Raw genomic sequence first — 20,478 nt, forward strand, 5'->3', positions numbered from 1 at the left:
GCCTCTTGGCCCGAGGACCTGGGGAGAGTTGCTCTTGGTTTTATCTCCTTAGGGTGTTATTCTAAGTGTTCCTTCTCTCTGTCCTGCGCGGATTAAGAGGGTTAGCAACTCCCTGAGTTCTGCTCTCTCTGCCTCCTGCAGTGTGTCGGGAGTCCCAGCAGTCTAGAGTCACAGCGCGGCCCTTTTTGAACAAGGGCTTGCCAGGGACTAGTGCTGCTTCTCCCGCTTCACTCCGCCACTGACCGCTCCACCACCACCACCACCACCACCCCATCCCCTGGCTCTCCGGTCCTCTTTCTACTACCGGACCTCTCCTCTCCTTCCCTGGGTGCCGGGCCTATAGGAGGAGCAAGGTCAAGGCAACGGACGAGCAGCGCCGGTCACCAGTTCTGCTGCGTGCTTCTCCCCCCCGCCCCGGGCCTCGTCCACTGATCCTCCACCCGCCACCGTTGTTGCTCAGCCTCTCCAGCGAATACTCGAGTATCCGTTAAGGGTTGAAGGATTTATCGAATTTCCTGGAATCTCCGGTGTGTCTAGTTCCCTTTCTTTTGGGGAACGAAGAGTGCTTAGTGGGCTGGTAAAGCTATGCCTCCTAAAGTGTGAAAACGGAAGTACAGGCCGTAGTGCTTTACCAGTCTTTATCTCACGGAGGAGATAAAACTGGGAACGAGGTTAAGTGCTTAGGGGGTAGTTTGGGGTTTCTTTTGGGGGGGGGAGGGGAGGAGGGGGGAGGTGGGGGGAGGGGTCTTCTTATAGGTTGAACCATGGGGAACCACGGATCCAACCTGGATGAGATCTTGGCGGAGGACATGCACCACTGGTACAATAAGTTCATGAAGGAGTCGCCCTCGGGCCTGGTCACACTGTTTGAGCTGAAGACCTTCCTGGGCCTGAGAGGAATGACGGAGAACGCCAACAGCTACGTGGACCAGGTGTTCTTCACCTTCGATATGGACGGGGTGGGTACCTGCATGGCTGACGGACTCACACACACACACACACACACACACACACACGCACGCACATGCACACGCACACGCACACGCACAGACACACACACACACACACACACACACACACACACACACACACACACACACACATTGTATGACTGTATTGAAGTCCATCGTGACTGTGGATATTACTCACGATACCTCCGCTACACATGCATGCATGTGCATTGTAGTTGGCTACACTAGCGGACTGGCCATCGGGAGCACCGGGAGTTTTCCCGGTGGCCTGGCAGACTGGCATGGCCTGGCTGCCCTGACAGACTGGAAAATGCTTTTTTAATTTTAAAATTTGTATTTGTTTGTGCCCACAGTCAGGCCACTGAACTCCGAAGCAGGCCAGGTCAGCATATACGTGTTTCTATTTGCGCGGAGATGTGCTCTCTATATATAAGTTCAGGCAAGCAGGCACGAATGAGTTAACTTGTCATGGGCCTGGCCGGGCCTGCCTGAGTCAAATTCCCGGTAGGAATTATGGTCCCAGTCCGCCACTGGTTGGCTATGTTATTTATTGTCCTACTACAAGTATGATTCTGGTGGGTCCCTGTTGGCATGGATACGGTGAGCAGCTGGCTACAGATTGATTGATTGATTGATTGATTGATTGATTGATTGATTGAAAATTGTATTAACAGATTGCAGAATGGGTACAATACAGTACGGCTCAATACACACAATTGTTAAGGGGATGCAGACCATAGAAAGACTTTCGTCTTGTTTACATCAGGGTCCCCCATTTTCAATTCACCATAATAAGATCACACACACACAGACACACACACACATTTGTTTGCATATCGAACAAACATCCAAGTGAATATTATACTGCATTCATTCTGTATCAGATGGGTCTCTCCACTTGAAAACAATACACACTATGTTTATTAATGAACCTTGGTCCCCTGGCCTGTTGACACTAAATCTGCTAACCTTCTCACATGTTTGATGACCATTTGAGCATTGACCCAACAAATGGCCATTAGACCAGCCAAGCAAAAGGACAAATATGGCTGTCTCTGGGAGGATGTTCAGGGATAGCTCTGAGAAATGGAACCTTTCATTGGCTCCCTGTCTAATTGGCTTAAAGTGCTAGCTTGTGGAGCTAATTTTCTACCTATATATAATATGTGTGTGTGTGTGTGTTGCAAGCTTAGAGGATTGCTGTGTGTGTGTGTGTGTGTGTGTGTGTGTGTGTGTGTGTGTGTGTGTGTGTGTGTGTGTGTGTGTGTGTGTGTGTGTGTGTGTGTGTGTGTGTGCACGTGTGTGTGTGTGTGTGTGTGTGTGTGTGTGTGTGTGTGTGTGTGTGTGTGTGTGTGTGTGTGTGTGTGTGTGTGAAGACTTAGCTCATCAAGATGGTCTGAGTCAGAGCCAGTTATTACTATCCAGCAAGGTTTAACCCTTTCACATGCCGCACTACCAAAAACGGTTAACACTTTCACTGCGACAACACACAGAAGGTTAACCCTTTCACTGCCACACGACAGCCCTGTTGCGACCGTCGGTTGTTGTGTGATAGTAAAGGGTTAACCTTCTGTCGTGCGGCAGTGAAAGGGTTAAAAAAAGTGTCAGTGGCTTATGACTCACTATTATATTATTATATAATATATTATATTATTAGTATTATATACTATTATATAGGGCTGCAATGATTAGTCGACATAATCGACGATGTCGATTATGAAAAATCGTCGACGAGAAATTGTTGCGTCGATTAGTCATAAAAAAAATAAAAATAAAAATTATTATAATTTTTTTTATTTTTTATTTTTATTTTTGCACTACCTATCTTTGTGAAAGTGGCTTCTCAGCTCTGGTCCAGCCAGCTGAATACTTCTTAGCTTAACATAACAGACCGACAGTAAGTTTGGGGGAACTAATGGGATAACTGGGGATGTTGTTTGGTCCTGACAAGAGTCTCAAAGCCACTCTGAGGTCATGTTCAATGTCCAATCTGTTCCTCTGCTCTGTCTTCAGCTGGACCAGAGCTGAGAAGCCACTTTCACAAAGATAGGTAGTAAAAAAATAAAAATAAAAAAAAGATTATAATATATTTTTTTTATTTTTATATAACTGTTTTTCGATTAGTCGACTAATCGAAAAAATTATCTACAGATTAGTCGACTACCAAAATAGTCATTAGTTGCAGCCCTACTATTATAACATGGCCTCCATACTACAACCTACGCAAATTCTGGTAATAATGTTGGTGCAAAGGCCTAGCTGGTCAAGGATGGTCCACAGAAGGTCTTGACAGGGCTCGGCCCTCATTTATCAATGGTGCTTACGCACAGATATGTGCGTAACCGTGCGTACGATCATTTCTATGCAAAGTGGGGGATTTATCAAAATGAACGTGTGCTTGAGATTGTGCGTATATCTACGCACAGCTCAGACCGTGCGTGTATACATATCACCAAGCGGTAGAATATGAAGACTGCAAGCAACATGAGACGGACTTTCATGCATTCGTTTCAACACTGACGTGTTCTGTATGACCCGTACTTCATTATAGTTAATTGTAAAATAGCGACAGTAGTGTAATTATTGTCAAACCCTATAAATAGCATTTGGAATAGGTCTTTCTTTGCGAATGAATGCAGCGTTATCGGAATACTACGGGGTGCACTGACTGCGCTCCGTGGGGAGCTGTTTTCAGAGATAGGACAGTCTATTTGCCGAGAGAACATAATATTAACTAGAGTCCGCTACCCGAGACACATTCTCCTTGATTTGTACCGCAATTTGGGACACAAATTTGAGCGTGGAACAAAATGCACAAATGCCACCCCCATGCACATTCAAGTCCTCTCCACCCTCGGGTCTTTGGCCACTGGCACGTTCCATTGTGATTTATTGGAGATTGATCGAGCAATAGACTGTTACTGTACCACCCATGTAGCTGTCAAAGCTCCATCACAAATTCAGTTATTATGTGAATAGAAAGGGATTCCGACTCAGTCAATGTTGCGATGCTCATTTGGCTGATACATGTCGTTGCTGGTGACCGGGAGGAAGGCACGCATTGTATTGAATTCAATTGTTATGTTATTACTGGGGTATCTGTAATTAAAATATCGCTAAAAATGCAGGTGATCGGGGTTATCCACTGAAGCCATAGTTAATGACTCTGACCAACCCAACGAACGACCCAACAGGAGTGCAATTATAACGGGCTCACGCGCGAACAAGAGCCCGTTAGATCGCAGTTGGCCTGCTTGTTTGGCACAGGGGGGGGCAGACGCAGAACACCCACCTCCAAACGCGATTAAATATTGTTTAAAATAAAAAGCGAAATACTATTATTTTGTGTGTCATGTTTCCAAATAAGATTGGTCACAACGAAATGCTTTCTAGTTTACATTTTTTGTTGGTTAGAATAGATTACCTCCGTTGAAACTTTACTGAGAGCGAGATTGATCACAGAGGACTCGCTCTCAGTAACCTTGTTCCCAGTTGTATCTCCTCTGTGAGATAAAGACTGGTAAAGCACTACGGCCAAAAGTGTGAATTTCCAGTGTATGTACTTCCCCTGGAAGCTGCCTCCGAACGGACCAAACTTTTCCAGAATCCTGTCGGCAAACAAGCTAGAACGTCCCGGTCATATAGTACATTCTTCAGGCAAAGCCGTTGCAGTGACTTAAACGAGGAAATATTGTGCACTTCACACGTTTCTATATAATTGTTTTGTCGAAACCGGAACGCCTGTAGCCGGTACTTCCTGTACTTCCGTTTTCACACTTTAGGAGGCATAGCTTTACCAGCCTATGCTCTCAGTGAAGTTTCAAGTCCGCTTAGTCCATTATTCTACATTCCATGGGGGTGTTTCATTACCATATATGGTTAATTAAGGGCGGATCAGTATGCAAATTATTACAATCATGCACAAGCATAGACGGTAAGAACGTTGGTATTTATCAACACGGAGTGTGCATAGGACCTGCGTGCACGTGCGGTTGATGAATCCCGATTTTTCTGTGCGTAGAGACATTCTAAATTCCCTGCGTAGGAATGAAAATAGAACACTTTCTACGCATTATTGATAAATGAGGGCTGGCTTTTTCACATCTGCAGCAATTACATTTCAGTATGACCCATCTTCTCTCTTGTCTACAAAATGTTTTATGGCCCTTTAACCAACCCAAGTAATTTAAAATACATTGCAAATATCATATGTACATGGGCGTAAAAAGGAAAACCAACTAGAAACATCTAGTAGAATGAAACATGTGGCAAAATTAAATAACGAGCACGATGGGCAAAATGAGTGATAAGATGGTAGTTTATTTTTAAATGTATTTAGTCGTATAGCTTTTAAATATATATATTTATTTTTTATCTAGACTACATAACAGCCTATAGCCTGACAATGGCCTACAACCAGCTGATTGGCCAGATGTTGGCTCAGTTCTTGTTCCTCAATGGCCACGTGTTTGTCCGAGGGAAGCAACAGCTGTGATTGGAGGATCAAGAGAAGAGGGCGTGGTTTGAGATAGGTCCATTGACCCTGCAGCCATAGCAATGTTGTCAAAGAACAGCGTTGCTGACTAGGCTACAATATGAATTGCTACAATGAATTGCTACAATATGAATTGAGTCTTTATATCCACGAATGGCCTGAATTATAAAGCCACCCTTTGACCATGTCCCTAATTCGAGTCATTGAGAAGTAGTTAATGTTTTGAGTTTCATGAGAATAGCGCCACCATGAGGCCAGATGACTCGAAACTGCACAGGCCTCTTTGCTGTTGGGTGGAAATGAGACAAGTAACAAATCACTTCCTGTTTACCATGAGTTTTTCTGAAATGCTATTGGATCTGGGCGGTGACATGGTTTGGCCTATCGGTTCTTTTAATGACACAATGACACAGCAAGTTTGGCGAGAATCAGGTGAAGTGGCTAGGGGGAGTAGGGAAAAAAGTATTTTTTGGGGGGCTCAAAATACTGGAAATTCCAACATGGCGTACTTCACAGGGCCTTATGTGTTGTACATCTCTGGATATGAGTTGTGACAAACGTGTTGTCTATGAGTAGATAATAATAATAATAATAATAATAATAATAATAATAATAATAATAATAATAATAATAATAATAATAATAATGATGATGATGATGATGATGATGATGATGATGATGATGATGATGATGATGATGATGATGATGATGATGATAATAATTGTTGTGAAGGATCAGATTAAACCGAATATATATATTTATTTATATATATATATTTAAATGGTATTTGTATATCGTTTGATATCCCCTGTATATTCCTTGTACAATATGCACCGAATATCCCTTTAGTCTACTAAACAGCCCATAATAGTTTCATTCTACCATTGGATGAGAACCTGGCGCCAGCAGCCATACCCCTAGGTTCAAGTTCAATCGTGCCGCCCAACATGTCGTGGCAAGCCCGGTTCCGCGTAGGAATACGTCTGGCGAAATACGAATGGTACTATTTGTTCACGGCGCATATATATATGGCGCAAGTAAAGTAGAACTTTCTTTTAGTCCAGTTCTTTACCCTCCAACCGAGTAACAGACGCGAAGCCTCACCCACGACGCACGTGTGGTGCAGTAAGGCCTACTTGGCCTCAGAATAGGCATTGAGATATCGTGTGGATTAATAGTTGAATTGTCATAGTTTGGCACTATACCGTCGAGTTGGACGTATTCTATTAAGCTAATAATAGTCTATTTATGTATGGTGCATCGTTCGGTTAGAGTTATAAAGTTATCAGTACCCCCATCGTTCCTGACGTTATCTGGAGTCTTAACCAGGCTGGGCAGACCACTAGTGGTGCTTGCATCCGAGGAGCTCCGGGCCAGGGCGACTGGACCTGTATATTGGATTACTCTACCCGGACGACGGCGAGCCTTCCACGGCTTGGATTATGCTTTGGGTGCTTTGATTATTCCATGGATAACGGCCAACACTGCGGAGTGTTGGAACTACCCCCCGGAGAGGAGTCCAGGTGAGACGGCGCTCTACACCAGTGAGGTCGCCTCACGTCTCTCCGTTGTGGACCGGCAGCTACCGTCCACCAGAGGGTCCAGCTGTATTCATCTGCGGACCGAGGTTCTGTGGGCACCGTGTTCAAGACTGTGAATTCTCCCAAGAAATCGTCGGCCAGATGGGATACCGCCAGCGGCTTCTCTAACCCCCCCCTCCTACTGTCTTACAACCAGCGGGACCCCCCCCCCCCCCTTAGTGTATCCAGCTATAATCATCTAAGTACCATCGCTATAGTTTCCTAAAGAAACCGGGTTGTATACTTACTCCCTGCGTAACCAGAGATTGGACATTCAATGTTGATTTACCTACGAATACTCATTTGCCATACAAGTGCATTTCAAATCATAAGTGTAAACAAGTGAACGTTGTATATACCTTTTGCTATATTAAATATTCGATTTGTACATTTGTGTGGACTTCGTTTCATCAGGTGGGAAAGTGTTCATCATATTTATATCATGTACTGGATGGCCAGAAGTTAAAGTACAAGAGGTAGTGGTTTAATAATACCATACTTAACAATACAGTCAGGGAATTGTACCCCTCAGTTACAATAATAATAATAATAACATATTAATATATTTTATTTATAAAGCGCTTTTCAAAACCCAAAGACGCTGACAATGAGAAAAACAATAAAGAGAGAAACAAAGAACCACAGGGGAAAAGCAACAGGATGAATATGCAGGACATACAACCACGGGTAACAAGTAACACATACAGAGTCCAGTAGGGGAACAGTCAGGGAAGTAGGGAAACCGAGGGGAGGGAGGGGGGGCAGGAGAGGGAGAGAAAGTAGGGAAGAGGAGGGGATGTGGTAGGTTGGAGGAGGGTGGTTATGGGTAGGGAAGGTTGTATGCTTGGGAGAACAGGTGGGTTTTGAGTCGGGATTTAAAGGTGGAGAGTGAGAGGGAGAGTCTCGGACAGTCTGAGGGACGGTGTTCCAAAGTCTGGGTGCAGCTCCTGAGAAATGGCAGGCTATGGAGGGCTTTGACGGTGAGGAGTAGTGTTTTGAAGTTGATGCGTTCCTTGATCGGGAGCCAGTGGAGGGAGTGGAGGACAGGAGTGATGTGTTCACGGGACCGGGTGTCAGTGAGGAGGCGGGCGGCTGAGTTCTGGACCATCTGCAGTTTATGGAGGGAGCGGGAGGTGATGCCAGTGAGGAGGGAGTTGCAGTAGTCCAGGCGGGAGGAGATGAAGGCGTGTATGAGGGATTCAGCAGCAGGGGGGGAGAGGCAGTGACGAATTTTGGCAATGTTGCGGAGGTGGAAGTATGAGGTTTTTACAATGGAGCGGACATGGGGGTCAAATGAGAGGGTGGGGTCGAGGTTGCGGACTAGGGGGGAAGGGGTGATGGTGGAGTCATTGATGGTGAGTGTGATGGGTCCGGATCTGGTGAGGGCGGTTTTGGTGCCGATGATGAAATGTTCCGTCTTGTCGCTGTTTCATTTGATGAGGTTATGGGTCATCCAGGTTTGGAGTTCAGTGATGCAGGATTAATAGATCTCACATCTCTGGATATGAGTTGTGACAAACGTGTTGTCTATGAGTAGATACAGTACATCTCTGGTTATGAGTTGTGACAAACGTGTTGTCTATGAGTAGATACAGTACAGTACATCTCTGGTTATGAGTTGTGACAAACGTGTTGTCTATGAGTAGATACAGTACATCTCTGGATATAATAATAATAATAATAATAATAATAATAATAATAATAATAATAATAATAATAATAATAATAATAATAATAATAATAATAATAATAATAATAATAATAATAATAATAATAATAATAATAATAATAATAATAATAATAACTTTATTTTTTATAGCACTTTTCATACAGAGGTTGCAGTTCAAAGTGCTTCACAACAGTAAAAAATACAGGCATGAGCGAGCATAGCAAGGTATGGTCAAATAGAACGGACATACAACAACAGTAAAAAAATACAGGCATAAGCGAGCATAAAAATAAAAAATGTAAATAGCAAGGTTACAGTAAAAAGTGTGATAAGATTGTTCAATCAGATGAAAATGGCCCAGTTAGGAGAATCAACCTTGGCTAGGCAATGAGTTGTGACAAGCGGATCAGGAGATACACTCATTTAATTTGGCCCGATGGCGGCGCTAGAGGTCACAGGGTCACCAAAATGAATAGGGTTCTTCCTCTAGAGGTCATGTATAATAATGTGCACCGCACATTTGAAAAGATTAAAAATGAAAGATATTCGAGCAATTGTGTTCGCACTTACAACAGGATCTTCTGCGGCAGAGGTCGAGGTGAATCCATAACATGGGGCGACGGTGGCTCAGGAGCAGTCATGCCACAGATTACTTGTAAAAAATAATCTGATTACTGATTACTCCTTTAAAAAGTTATCTAGTTACTTTACTGATTACTTGATTATCAAAGTAACTTAGTTACTTTGAAAGTAACTAGGTTACGAAGTAGTCGTCGTCCCCCCTGCTGCTGCCACAAGAATGACAACAGTTTTTTTTTTTTTTAAATAATGCTTTATTGAAAGTGCATAATGTCATAAATCATGATTGGCTGCTCAGACAGGTCATCATGAGACGTCATCAGCCATCAGGCCATACTCCGGTCTAACTGACTGTACCCCTGGCTCTCTTATCATCAGCATTATGAGATAGTAACTAAATAGTAACACACAGCCACTTGGAAGTGTAACTGTAATCAGATTACTGGCTTGTAAAAAGTAACAAGTTAGATTACTATTTACTGAAAAAAGTAATCAGATTACAGTAACTAGTTACTGGCATCACTGCTCAGGAGGTTGTCTGGTAATCCGGAGGTTCCCAGTTCGATTCCCGCTCTTCCCGGGCAGCGTGTCGAAGTGTCCTTGAGCAAGACACTTAACCCCTAATTGCTCCCGATGAGCAGGTTGGCACCTTGCATGGTGTGTGAATGTGTGAGAGAACGGGTAAAATGTGAGGTGCAAATTGTAAAGCGCTTTGGATAAAAGCTGTTATATAAATGCACCATTTACCATTTATAACATCCCCAACACTGTCATTCGGGAATATAATGAAATATTGCCTTTCACAACCACACTACAGCAGGTTAACCTTTCACTACCTAAAAATAGGGAAACAATGTCCAGGCACGCACTCCAGGTTTTTCCAAATTTATTGGCAGCCTGTAATCATGACGTTTCGGTGTGAACACACCTTCTTCAGAATGGCTTGCATGAAGCATGAAGGGTAAGTGACCCTAGTATATACAAGACAAACAGGAAGTGACAACATAGGAAGTGACAACACATTCCCACAAGAGATCTACAAAAATTTACAAAATACCACTTACAAGCACAACCTTTTCAGAATATGTAAATCAAAAAGAAGCGTGTAAATCAAAAAGAAACATGTAAATCACAAAGGGATATATCTATATATATTTTATACAGAGTAGGCCTACATCTTAAACTCATGACCCATATAAGCCATCTTTCAATTATAAATATAAAGAATGATAAATGAAAATAAATAATAAACAATCGAATGAAATGAAATAATCAAATTAAACAGGTCAAAACATTTTCCTCATTGAGGCCTCTAGGCTCTAAACAATCCAGATAATGAATATAAAAGCATTCCCTTTGTAGCAAGAGCCTGTCTCTGTCGCCGCCTCTTGGTGGTCTCAAGACCTACTCTATACCCATGTATTTTAAGCCAGAAATATCATGTCCTAACTTATTAAAGTGCCTTGCAACTGAAGACTTCTCGTCATTTCTTCTTATATAACATTTGTGCTCAGAAATTCGATTTTTAAAACGTCTTCTTGTTTTTCCAACATAGTAAAGGTTGCAAGGACATTTAAGCAAGTAAACCACAAAATCAGAATTACAGGTAATCCGGCCTCTAACAGCGATACTCCTACCTGTACTTGGTTGTAAATAAAATGTCTCTTTAATCATGCCATGACATTGGGTACAAGACAAACATGGAAAATTGCCATTTGGAATATTAGCCATAAAATGGGTAAATTTTTTGGGAAAATCGGTTTTAACTAACTGGTCCCTTAAGTTAGGTTGCCGTTTGTAGAAGTATTTGGGTGGTTCCTGGAACACACCTCCGATCTTAGGATCTGACTTTAAAATGTACCAGTATTTGTTCACAATATCACGCATATCTCTAGAAATAGGGCTGAAGGTGGACACTCGGTAGCATTGGTGTCCACCTTCAGCCCTATTTCTAGAGATATGCGTGATATTGTGAACAACACTCGTACTATCGTTTGTGGCCATCTTCTGTAGCTTGTCACTCTGACTGTCTATTCTTCTGATAGCAGGTGTTTAATCAAAGATCCCCGCTTTCTAGTCTTGCACAAGGACCAATCAGCATGGGTATGGGCGGGTTCATTTTCCATTGATGGGGATTTGATTGGCTGTGGTGCAGGCTTAATAACGTTAACGTTATTTTGGCCAGAGACACAAATATACTAATTAAAATTGTTGGACCTGCGAGATTTGTACTTTGTAGGTCTGCATTTTAAATGTAAGGAGTAAAAAGTATGTTTTTTTTCTCTGAAATGTAATTGAGTAAAAGTACAAGTATACAAACCTAATAATACTCGATTAAAGTACAAATCCCACAAAACAGTACTTAAGTATTGTAACGAAGTACAATTACTCAAGTACTTTACACCCTTGCAGAAGGTTAACCTTTCACTACCACACTACAGAAGGTTAACCTTTCACTACCACACTACAGACGGTTAACCCTTTCACTACCACACTACAGAAGGTTAACCTTTCACTACCACACTACAGACGGTTAACCTTTCACTACCACATTACAGAAGGTTAACCTTTCACTACCACACTACAGACGGTTAACCCTTTCACAACCACACTACAGAAGGTTAACCCTTTCACAACCACACTACATAAGCTTAACCGTTCACTACCACACTACAGACGGTTAACCTTTCACTACCACACTACAGACGGCACAGGTCAGCAACACTAGCTCTGGTGTGGTGACCATGTTAGTGTTACACCAGAGCAGCACAGGTCAGCAACACTAGCTCTGGTGTGGTGACCATGAGTGTCACCGCTCCTCTAAAAGTGCTGTTTGGTGTTGCGTATGAATGGGGGTGAAAGAGTCCAACAGTGCAAGGTACCAGCTTGGCATAAAATGAATATGGGTAATCCAGTGTCATAGGGCTGGGTGATATGGCCTAAAAAAGATCTCTGATTAAAAAAATAAAGATAATAATTATTATTATGTATATGTATATCCTTTAATCTACATTTATTTTGATTTAAATACTGGACTATCATAGTCCTATGATTTATTGTGGATTTTTACTTTTAATGTTTGTGTGTCTAGTTTTACTGTATGTCATGTCAAAAAATTGAAAATAAAAAATTTGTTCAAAAAAAAAGAAAAAAAAAACGGATTTCCGATTTTATTCGATTTATTTTTTCTTGAAAGCTAGAAACGCCAAGGAAATCATTCCATTGTTTTTATTTGACACAAAACAATTATCAAACCAAGATGAATTTCCCTATTGGGATTGAAGTGCAAACCTAACTTTCACCAATCTTCACTTAACAAAAAAACAATAGGCCTATATATATATATATATATATATATATATATATATATATATATATATATATATATATATATATATAAAGGTTACTCTTGATCAAACAAAGAAGAATGTCCCTATTGGGATTAATAGTGCAATAACTTGCTTTTTCACCAAACTTCACTTAACCCTTCTCTTGCGTTTCCGGTCAAATCTGACCAAGTGACTTTGTTTTGTAATCATACATATTGTGTTTTTCATCCAATTGCCTCAAGACCTTATGTTATCCTCCACACTAGGCCTCTGAACATATACAATTGATGATCACCACTTGCATTGAATTTTGAGTGATTTATTCAACAGTGACAACCTATGATGTTTTCGGTCAGAATTGACCGCCATAGGAAATGAATGGGTATGAGTATATTATGTTCATCCTGCAGATGGAAAACATCTCCACACACACACACACACACACACACACACACACACACACACACACACACACACACACACACACACACACACACACACACACACACACACACACACACACACACACACACACACACACACACACACACACACACACACTCTCATACCCACTCTGTCTCTCTCTCTCTCTCTCTCTCTCTCTCTCTCTCTCTCTCTCTCTCTCTCTCTCTCTCTCTCTCTCTCTCTCTCTCTCTCTCTCTCTCACACACACACACACACCTACATTTCTTGTGCTTATGTTCCCCCACACCTTCCAGACAAAACAATTTACTCTAAGTTACGGGAACCTCTCACTTTATTGCGCTGCAATGATATAAATGTATCATATCTTCTCACAGGTGCAAGCTCTGTGCCCCTCAAGAAAGAAAAACCTCTCACTTTCTCGCGCTGCAATGATATAAATGTATCATATCTTCTCACAGGTGCAAGCTCTGTGCCCCTCGAGAAAGAAAAACCTGCCACTTTCTCATGCATATATATTTGTGCCTTGCCTCTCATTTGACTCATTGACACAATGAGTAGGCGATTGATCAGGCGACTTTCTACACAATGAAACACAGGCTTGCCAATCAATACATCCCATACATCATTGGGACGGGAGGAATCTCAGGTACAATACTAACTAAAGGATTTCCAGTAAACACAGCCTACATGGCAAGCATTTTTATAATATACAGTAATGTACAGTAAACACTATCTTTGAACTTCCTGCAAAATTATAACATGATTCACTCCTAGTGTCATTCTGTCTGCCACCCCTTGATTCTACTTGCTTTGACTGTTCAAATGAGATGTCAACCATCAAAATTGGATAAGCGGTTCCAGAGATATCACTGCAAAACACACCGGCCAATTTGGACCAAAAATAGTATGGGAAGGGGGGTATGACCGAATGCAAGAGAAGGGTTCAAACAAATAAAAGGTGCCTCTTGATCATCAAACAAGAATGAATTTCCCTATTGGGATTAATAAAGTGCAAATCTAACTTTCACCAAACATCACTTTTTGTAAAATAAAAGGTGACCCTTGAAAAAAAAGGGATTTTTTTGAAAATCGATTAAATTTTTTTCAAAATCGTCCTAAATCATTAAAAGTAAGGGATAATGTATAGCTACGAGGTCATTGTCGCAAAATAATTGACCGACACAGTGTTCTAAACGCAGTGAAGGTCAATTATTTTGCGACAATGACCGAGTATAGCTATACATTATCCCGCTTATTACATGGCTAACTTACTAACAATATACCTAATTCATTTTACACCATCGACAAGACGAGATCAAATGCAGACGCAGTTGTTCTGTTGCTCCTCTGTCATCGGCAGGTGTGTGGACATGATTGCACCTGATGTAGTGCAGCTGTGCGAGATAAAGCTGGGAACGAGGTTATAGCTTTCGTGACTGCGATCAAAATGCTTGATTGTGATTGGTCAATAGCGCTCTGTTTCCCCCAACAGCGGTCATTATTGCTTGTTGCCCATGACAGCGGTGAATTATCGAGAAATAATAGACCGCTGCTAGGGGTAACGGAGCGCTATTGACCAATCACAATCAAGCATTTTGGCGAATGTTAAAAACGCCATGTAATAATTCGAATTAATCGATACAATCGATTAATCGCCCAGCCCTACAGTGTCAACAACTGAGTGCTACCACAGACAGTAGTGTCTCCCAGTGTCATGATCTAGCCACAACAGTGTCCCAGCTTGCTAGTGCATTATGTGTTTTTTCAACCCTGGAGATAATGAGCGTGGAATAGGATAAGGTATGATATGATATAATTCAGCACATAACTATATGACTCAATACAAAATATGGTACATCAAATATGACATGTCCTAATGGTTGTTTTTCCTGACAAACATATACATTTAACAGAGGGGATGCATTTATACTTGTGGTCTTGTGTAGCTCAAGTATAATGCAGGACCTGTCACAGAGGTCTTTAATTGGCATGCAATTATCCTCAATGTTAGCGGTTAGCACACACGGTTAGCACACACACACACCGGAACACACACGCATGCATTGTTTTTGTAGGATCGCCGATGCAATTCTCCTCTGCGCTTAACCCATCCCGTCGTCCTTCCCCCCCCAAGGGCAGCCGGGAGCAGACAAGGGCTGTGGCGTGAGCCACGCCCCGGGGACCATCCAAGTGCTCCTGCCCGTCTTCATCACGGACGCGACAGCGTTAGCGATCTGTTGTTTTTGCATATTTTTCCATTGGGTTTCTCTTACCGGGGGGGGGGGGGGGGGACCCTTGCGAGCACGGGGACGGCATGCGAACTCCACACAGAAAGGCCCGGGAGATACCTGGCATCGCGGAAACCTGGTCCCCAAGCGGGAATCGAACCCTGGACCTTCTTGCTGTGAGGCGACAGTATATTAACCACACTACACCACCGTGCCTTAGAGTAGAGCAAGGCGGCACTGACACTGCCAGGGTTAGAGGTTCCATTTACAATGGGGTTATTACTGAAGATGTACACACTCACAATACACTCAACTGTGAGGTCCAAATGAGAATTTGATCTGTTGGAGGGTCGAGAAAAGACGACAGGGTTTGAGAGAGGTCAATTCAGTGTGTCTCTCTCCCCAAGCTGCTCACCATGGAGTTGTAGTATGTCCGTGTGACTTTAGCTCTGTAATGGAGTTGTAGTATGTCCGTGTGACTTTGGCTCTGGAGTATGTCCATGTGACTTTAGCTCTTTAATACCATACATGTTTTCCCCTCCTGCAGGACCCCAATGCGGATTACAGCCTGCACTGCAAGTCATCTGTTCCTCAGTAGGCCGGTGCAGCGGTGCATTTCCCAGGCGCATCCTCTTGTACAGCCACTAAGCGTCAGGGGGTATTAGTGAGATTGAGCCTCTGCAGAAAGACGAGATCTCCCAGACAATTGTGGTGGAAATAGCCGATGCTAATAATAACTCACTCAGTCAAAAGAGACCTGGTTAAATGCGATTGATCAACTCAATCAAAGTATCAATACAAAAATAGTCAGAGTTAGGCTGGATGACTCTCGACAAGGTGTTTAGCTATAGGACACCACGGGAAGAGAGAGCCCTCACAGAATCTTCAAATATCTTTATTCTTTATACATACAAAACTGGAAGGGGTGGGGCCCACGAGAACACGTGACGTATAAGGGTGTCGTGACGTTTTGGGGACATATGGAAAAGGTGGGGGAGGGTTTGTTGGGGTTAAGAATGAGGGATGGGGGCAGGAAGGAAATATGGGTGAGGGAGATCAAAGAGGGGGGGGGGGGGGGAGGCAGTCTTAACTCCCACACTATATTCCTATTAGGCCAAGTAAGGACACACGGCTTGGCCCAGGGCATGCGTCTTTCTGGCAGGAGGACGGCAACCAGTACAGCTGTGGTGGTGAAGGTGACTGGGAGGGGCAAGAAGATGCACAAAAGGGTTGGGTACCGAACTCTGTACTTTTAAGGGTACATCGGTATTGCCCTGCATGCGTGTGTGCATGCAGGGCAAGAAACAACACAAGAACCATTGTTAATATGTTATTGTATTTAGGGATGGGCATCGATTTTCAAATATTTTAATAGTCGGTAAATTGTAAAAATAAAAAAATAAATCTTTCTCTCTCCCTTTCACCTGAGCTACTCCACTGGAATAGTTGTGGATAGTTGTGTGTTGCCTTGCTCAAGGGCAGCAGTTGTCGAGGGAGGGGTTAAGGACTCAATGCCCCCCTACTATTGCTCACATATCATCATAATACCTATATGTAATACCCAATACTCATCGTTCGACGATTTAAAAAAAAAAATTACTTTCTTTTTTCCCCCTCCTTTTTTTCGTTTTTCTCCCCTCCCAATGTTAGTCGTTATGCCAATTCCCAATCCCCTTCCTGGTCGTTGCATGCTCTGCCCCCTACCATCGGTCTAGGATGGCGGAGACTAGTATCACATGCTTCCTCCGACACATGTGTACCCAGCCCACCGCTTCTTTTCACCTGGCAGCGCGGACTCTCACTGGGGGTGTAACGTGTGGAAGGTCACACTACCTCCCTCCAGATCCTTCCCTCGCTGTGCAGGCGCCCCGACCGAACTGTAGGAGTCACTGTTTTACAACGACCAGGACCCACCCTCGCCGGCTTCCCACCCTGCTGTCACTGCCAATTGTGCCAGTATGGACAGTCGACCAACCCGGAGGCACCGCAGCCGGATTCGATCCCACTGTCTCCGTGGTGGCAGACAGACGCTTAGTCCGCTGCGCTACCCGGCCGCCCTTCGTTCGACGATTTTGAACCACATTATTCTATAGATTACGTCACACATAGATTACGTATTATAAAATAACATCCATGTCTTTATCCTCACCCCTTCTCTTTGTTGCTTTCTTCTTCTGTGGTTTAGGATGGGTACATCGACTTTGTGGAATACATCGCGGCCGTCAGTCTTATGCTGAAGGGAGAGATTAACCAGAAACTAAAGTGGTACTTCAAACTCTTCGACCAGGACGGCAACGGGAAGATAGACAAGGACGAGTTGGAGACAATCTTCTCGGTAAGCATGACCTGTCTCTGTCACTGAGGTTCACAATTACAATTGACAATATTCACACGGTGGTGGCCATTTTGCTCTTATGTCATGCTCATTCCAAGGAAACAATTAAAAGAAGGAAGAGTCACACCGTCAGAATACCAGTGTTCTATCCCCTGCTTGGTGCCAGTTCTATTGAAGCCTGAATTCAAATTCTAAATATACCAGCTATCTGAGGAAATATACATCAACCGATATATCAAACGTTAGCTAGTAACAGATTGCAGATGATTCTGACATCTGAGGTAATAAGGGATGTGGGGTGAATAGTGCCACTTTTTACTTAAAGTGCCTTTAAAGCAAGGGGATTACAGTAATGCCCCCAACTAAAATATGTACATATAGTTTAGGATGTTGTGCATGGATCTTAAATAAACTGTTTCAGAAATATAGATTAAAAAAAAAAAAAAAATGGTTTTGTGGCACAACTTGCCCCCGGTGCGGGGTAAGTTGTGCCATTAGAGAGAATACACTGGGGTAATTTTAAGTAAAACAGATCATTTTAATCTCAAAAGCGGTAAAAGCATCCTGCAGATCTTCATCTCCTTTCCAACCTGACGTATAGTCTTCCCCTGTTGCACCTCTTTCACTGCTCTTTCCAACTTCTCAAGAGGAGTTGAAACCCTGTCTGTCTTCCGTTTGTATATCTGCGTGGCATGATGGATTTTGGTCTAAAATTAAGAATATAACATCGTTTTAGTGATCAAATGTAAGAATACAATGTACAATAACAATAAATACAATAAAGTAATATATATAGTTAATAATTATAAGTTGGGGCAACTTAACAAAGAGAATATCTGGCACAACTTAACCCAGGCCCTTTGGCACAAATCACCCCAAGCCTACCATTTTGAAAAAAATGCATCCCCCAGCTGTTTTGAGCTAGCATCATGCTAACTGTATAGACTCATGGTGTAGCTTACTAAAGCACTAAAACATGTGTGAACTGTTTTCAAAGTTGTCTATAATTGTTCAAACACAGCAATCAAAAAACCTTGATCATACAAATTTTACTTTGGAGGGCAATTTTTTAACTTAAATGTGCCTACCTCTCAAGCCAGGTGTGTCCCTTCTCTGCAGGTTGAGTGAAATGGATGCCTCTTCAAAAATATGTTGTCACATGACCAACTTCTTCTATGGTTTTCTAGATAACAGTGGTGGAACTACATGCCCCTTGGCACTACTTACCCCACTCTCCCCTAACCTGTTTAAATGTCATAAACGAGGAGACGATCCCATTCAACTCGATGTCGGTCGAACTTAGTTGGCACCAATGTACGTTCACACGCTACAGTCACACGATGACCCTTCCTTCTTTTATAGTTTCCTTGGCTCATTCCCAACCTGACCATAACATAAGCGCAAAATGGCCGCTGTGTGAATCTAGTCAATTACAGCCAAAGACACTCTAATGGGGTAGTAGACGGAACACTCTGGGAGGTTTTGAATGGAGACATTTGTAACGCTAAAAGTTGGCGGCAACAACAAAAATACTTGCCACAAACCAAACATATTCAGAGGAAATAATTAACTGTGATTGTTATTTTTATGTTGAGTGAAAATGATAATCTACTGTGTTTTGAGGTGAAATGTGAGTTTTAGAGATGTTTAAAATGAATCACGATCTCTGCCGTGAGTGGTTGCCAGGTAACAACTAAGGACTCACGGAGTCAGGTCTCATTATTTGCCCCGTTATCAAGATGGCGGCAGAATTAACTCTTTCGTTCTTGAAGTAACATTTATGGTCATAGGGCCAGTTGATTTTATACTAAGTTACAAATAACAATAATAAGTAATCATGGCACACACACACACACACACACACACACGCATGCACGCGTTGTTGGTGGGTGCACCCACACAGTCGCACAACAGTGACCCAATAGTGAAGGACAAACATTCTGGTCATATTGAGTTTTTCTGTGAGTCTCTCTGCAATGACATGGCAAGGACGTGGTCTGAGCCAATTAAACGACCAGTAGAAAAGAAGTGTACACTTACTGCAATGCATTTTTTTTTTTTTTTTATCTTTTTCCCCCTCCATTTTCCTCCGATTTTCTCCCATCCCAATGTTAGTCGTATGCCAATTCCCAATCCCTTCCTGGTCGCTGCGCACTTACCCCCCACAGTCAGATCATCTGGGAGAGTGGAGGCTACCACGTGCTTCCTCCGACACACGTCCAGCCAATCACCGCTTCTTTTCACCTGGCAGCGCGGATTCTCATTGAGAGGGCGTAGCGTGTGGGAGGATCACACTATCCCCCTCAGGTCCTATCCGCGCTTAGCAGGCGCCCCGACCGAACTGTAGGAGTCGCTGTTTACAACGACCCGGACCCACCCGCCAGCTTCTCCCACCCTCTAATACAGCCAATTGTATTAGTGTGAACGGCCAGCCAAGCTGGTGACAACCCCGGAGCTGTGGTTGGTGACGAACGCAATCTCCGCTCGGCCACCTAACCGCCCTTACTGCAATGCATTCTTCGTTAAAACAATGCACTCGATTTTTCCAACATTATTCATGTACTAAGACGGTTTACACATTTATCACAATCCCGCATTGGCTGTGACTTACCAACACTGTTTATTGCACCCTGACTGTATGCGCACATAACAATGTTAGTGAACAAGAAACCCCTCTGTACTTTATTTATCCAGGGAAGAATTGCTGAGCATTATGGGTGTAAAGGTACACGTATCCGTACCAAAACGGTTCAGTACTGGACCTTAGGTTCAGTACGGCTGTGTACCGAACGAATACTAACGACCACACGTGCAGAACCTTTTTTTTGCGTGCAGAATTTTATTGAAAACTCCAAGTTCACCCATT

The 20,478-nt window shown here is 42.9% G+C and overlaps 1 protein-coding gene across 1 annotated transcript in view; it reads left to right on the forward strand.

Moving 5' to 3' along the window:
• Window positions 1-764: 764 nt before the first annotated feature.
• guca1d (guanylate cyclase activator 1d) overlaps window positions 765-20,478 on the forward strand; it is a gene marked incomplete at both ends in the record, with an annotated part of 30,808 nt that continues 11,094 nt past the window's right edge. The window contains 2 exons of the mRNA XM_084339087.1: window positions 765-959; window positions 17,463-17,612. Coding sequence (XP_084195213.1) covers window positions 765-959; window positions 17,463-17,612 — 345 coding nt within the window. The remainder of the gene's footprint in view (window positions 960-17,462; window positions 17,613-20,478) is intronic.

The sequence above is a fragment of the Notolepis coatsorum genome (genome assembly GCF_963971535.1).
Source record: "Notolepis coatsorum genome assembly, contig: SCAFFOLD_211, whole genome shotgun sequence".
Taxonomy (NCBI): Eukaryota; Metazoa; Chordata; class Actinopteri; order Aulopiformes; family Paralepididae; genus Notolepis; species Notolepis coatsorum.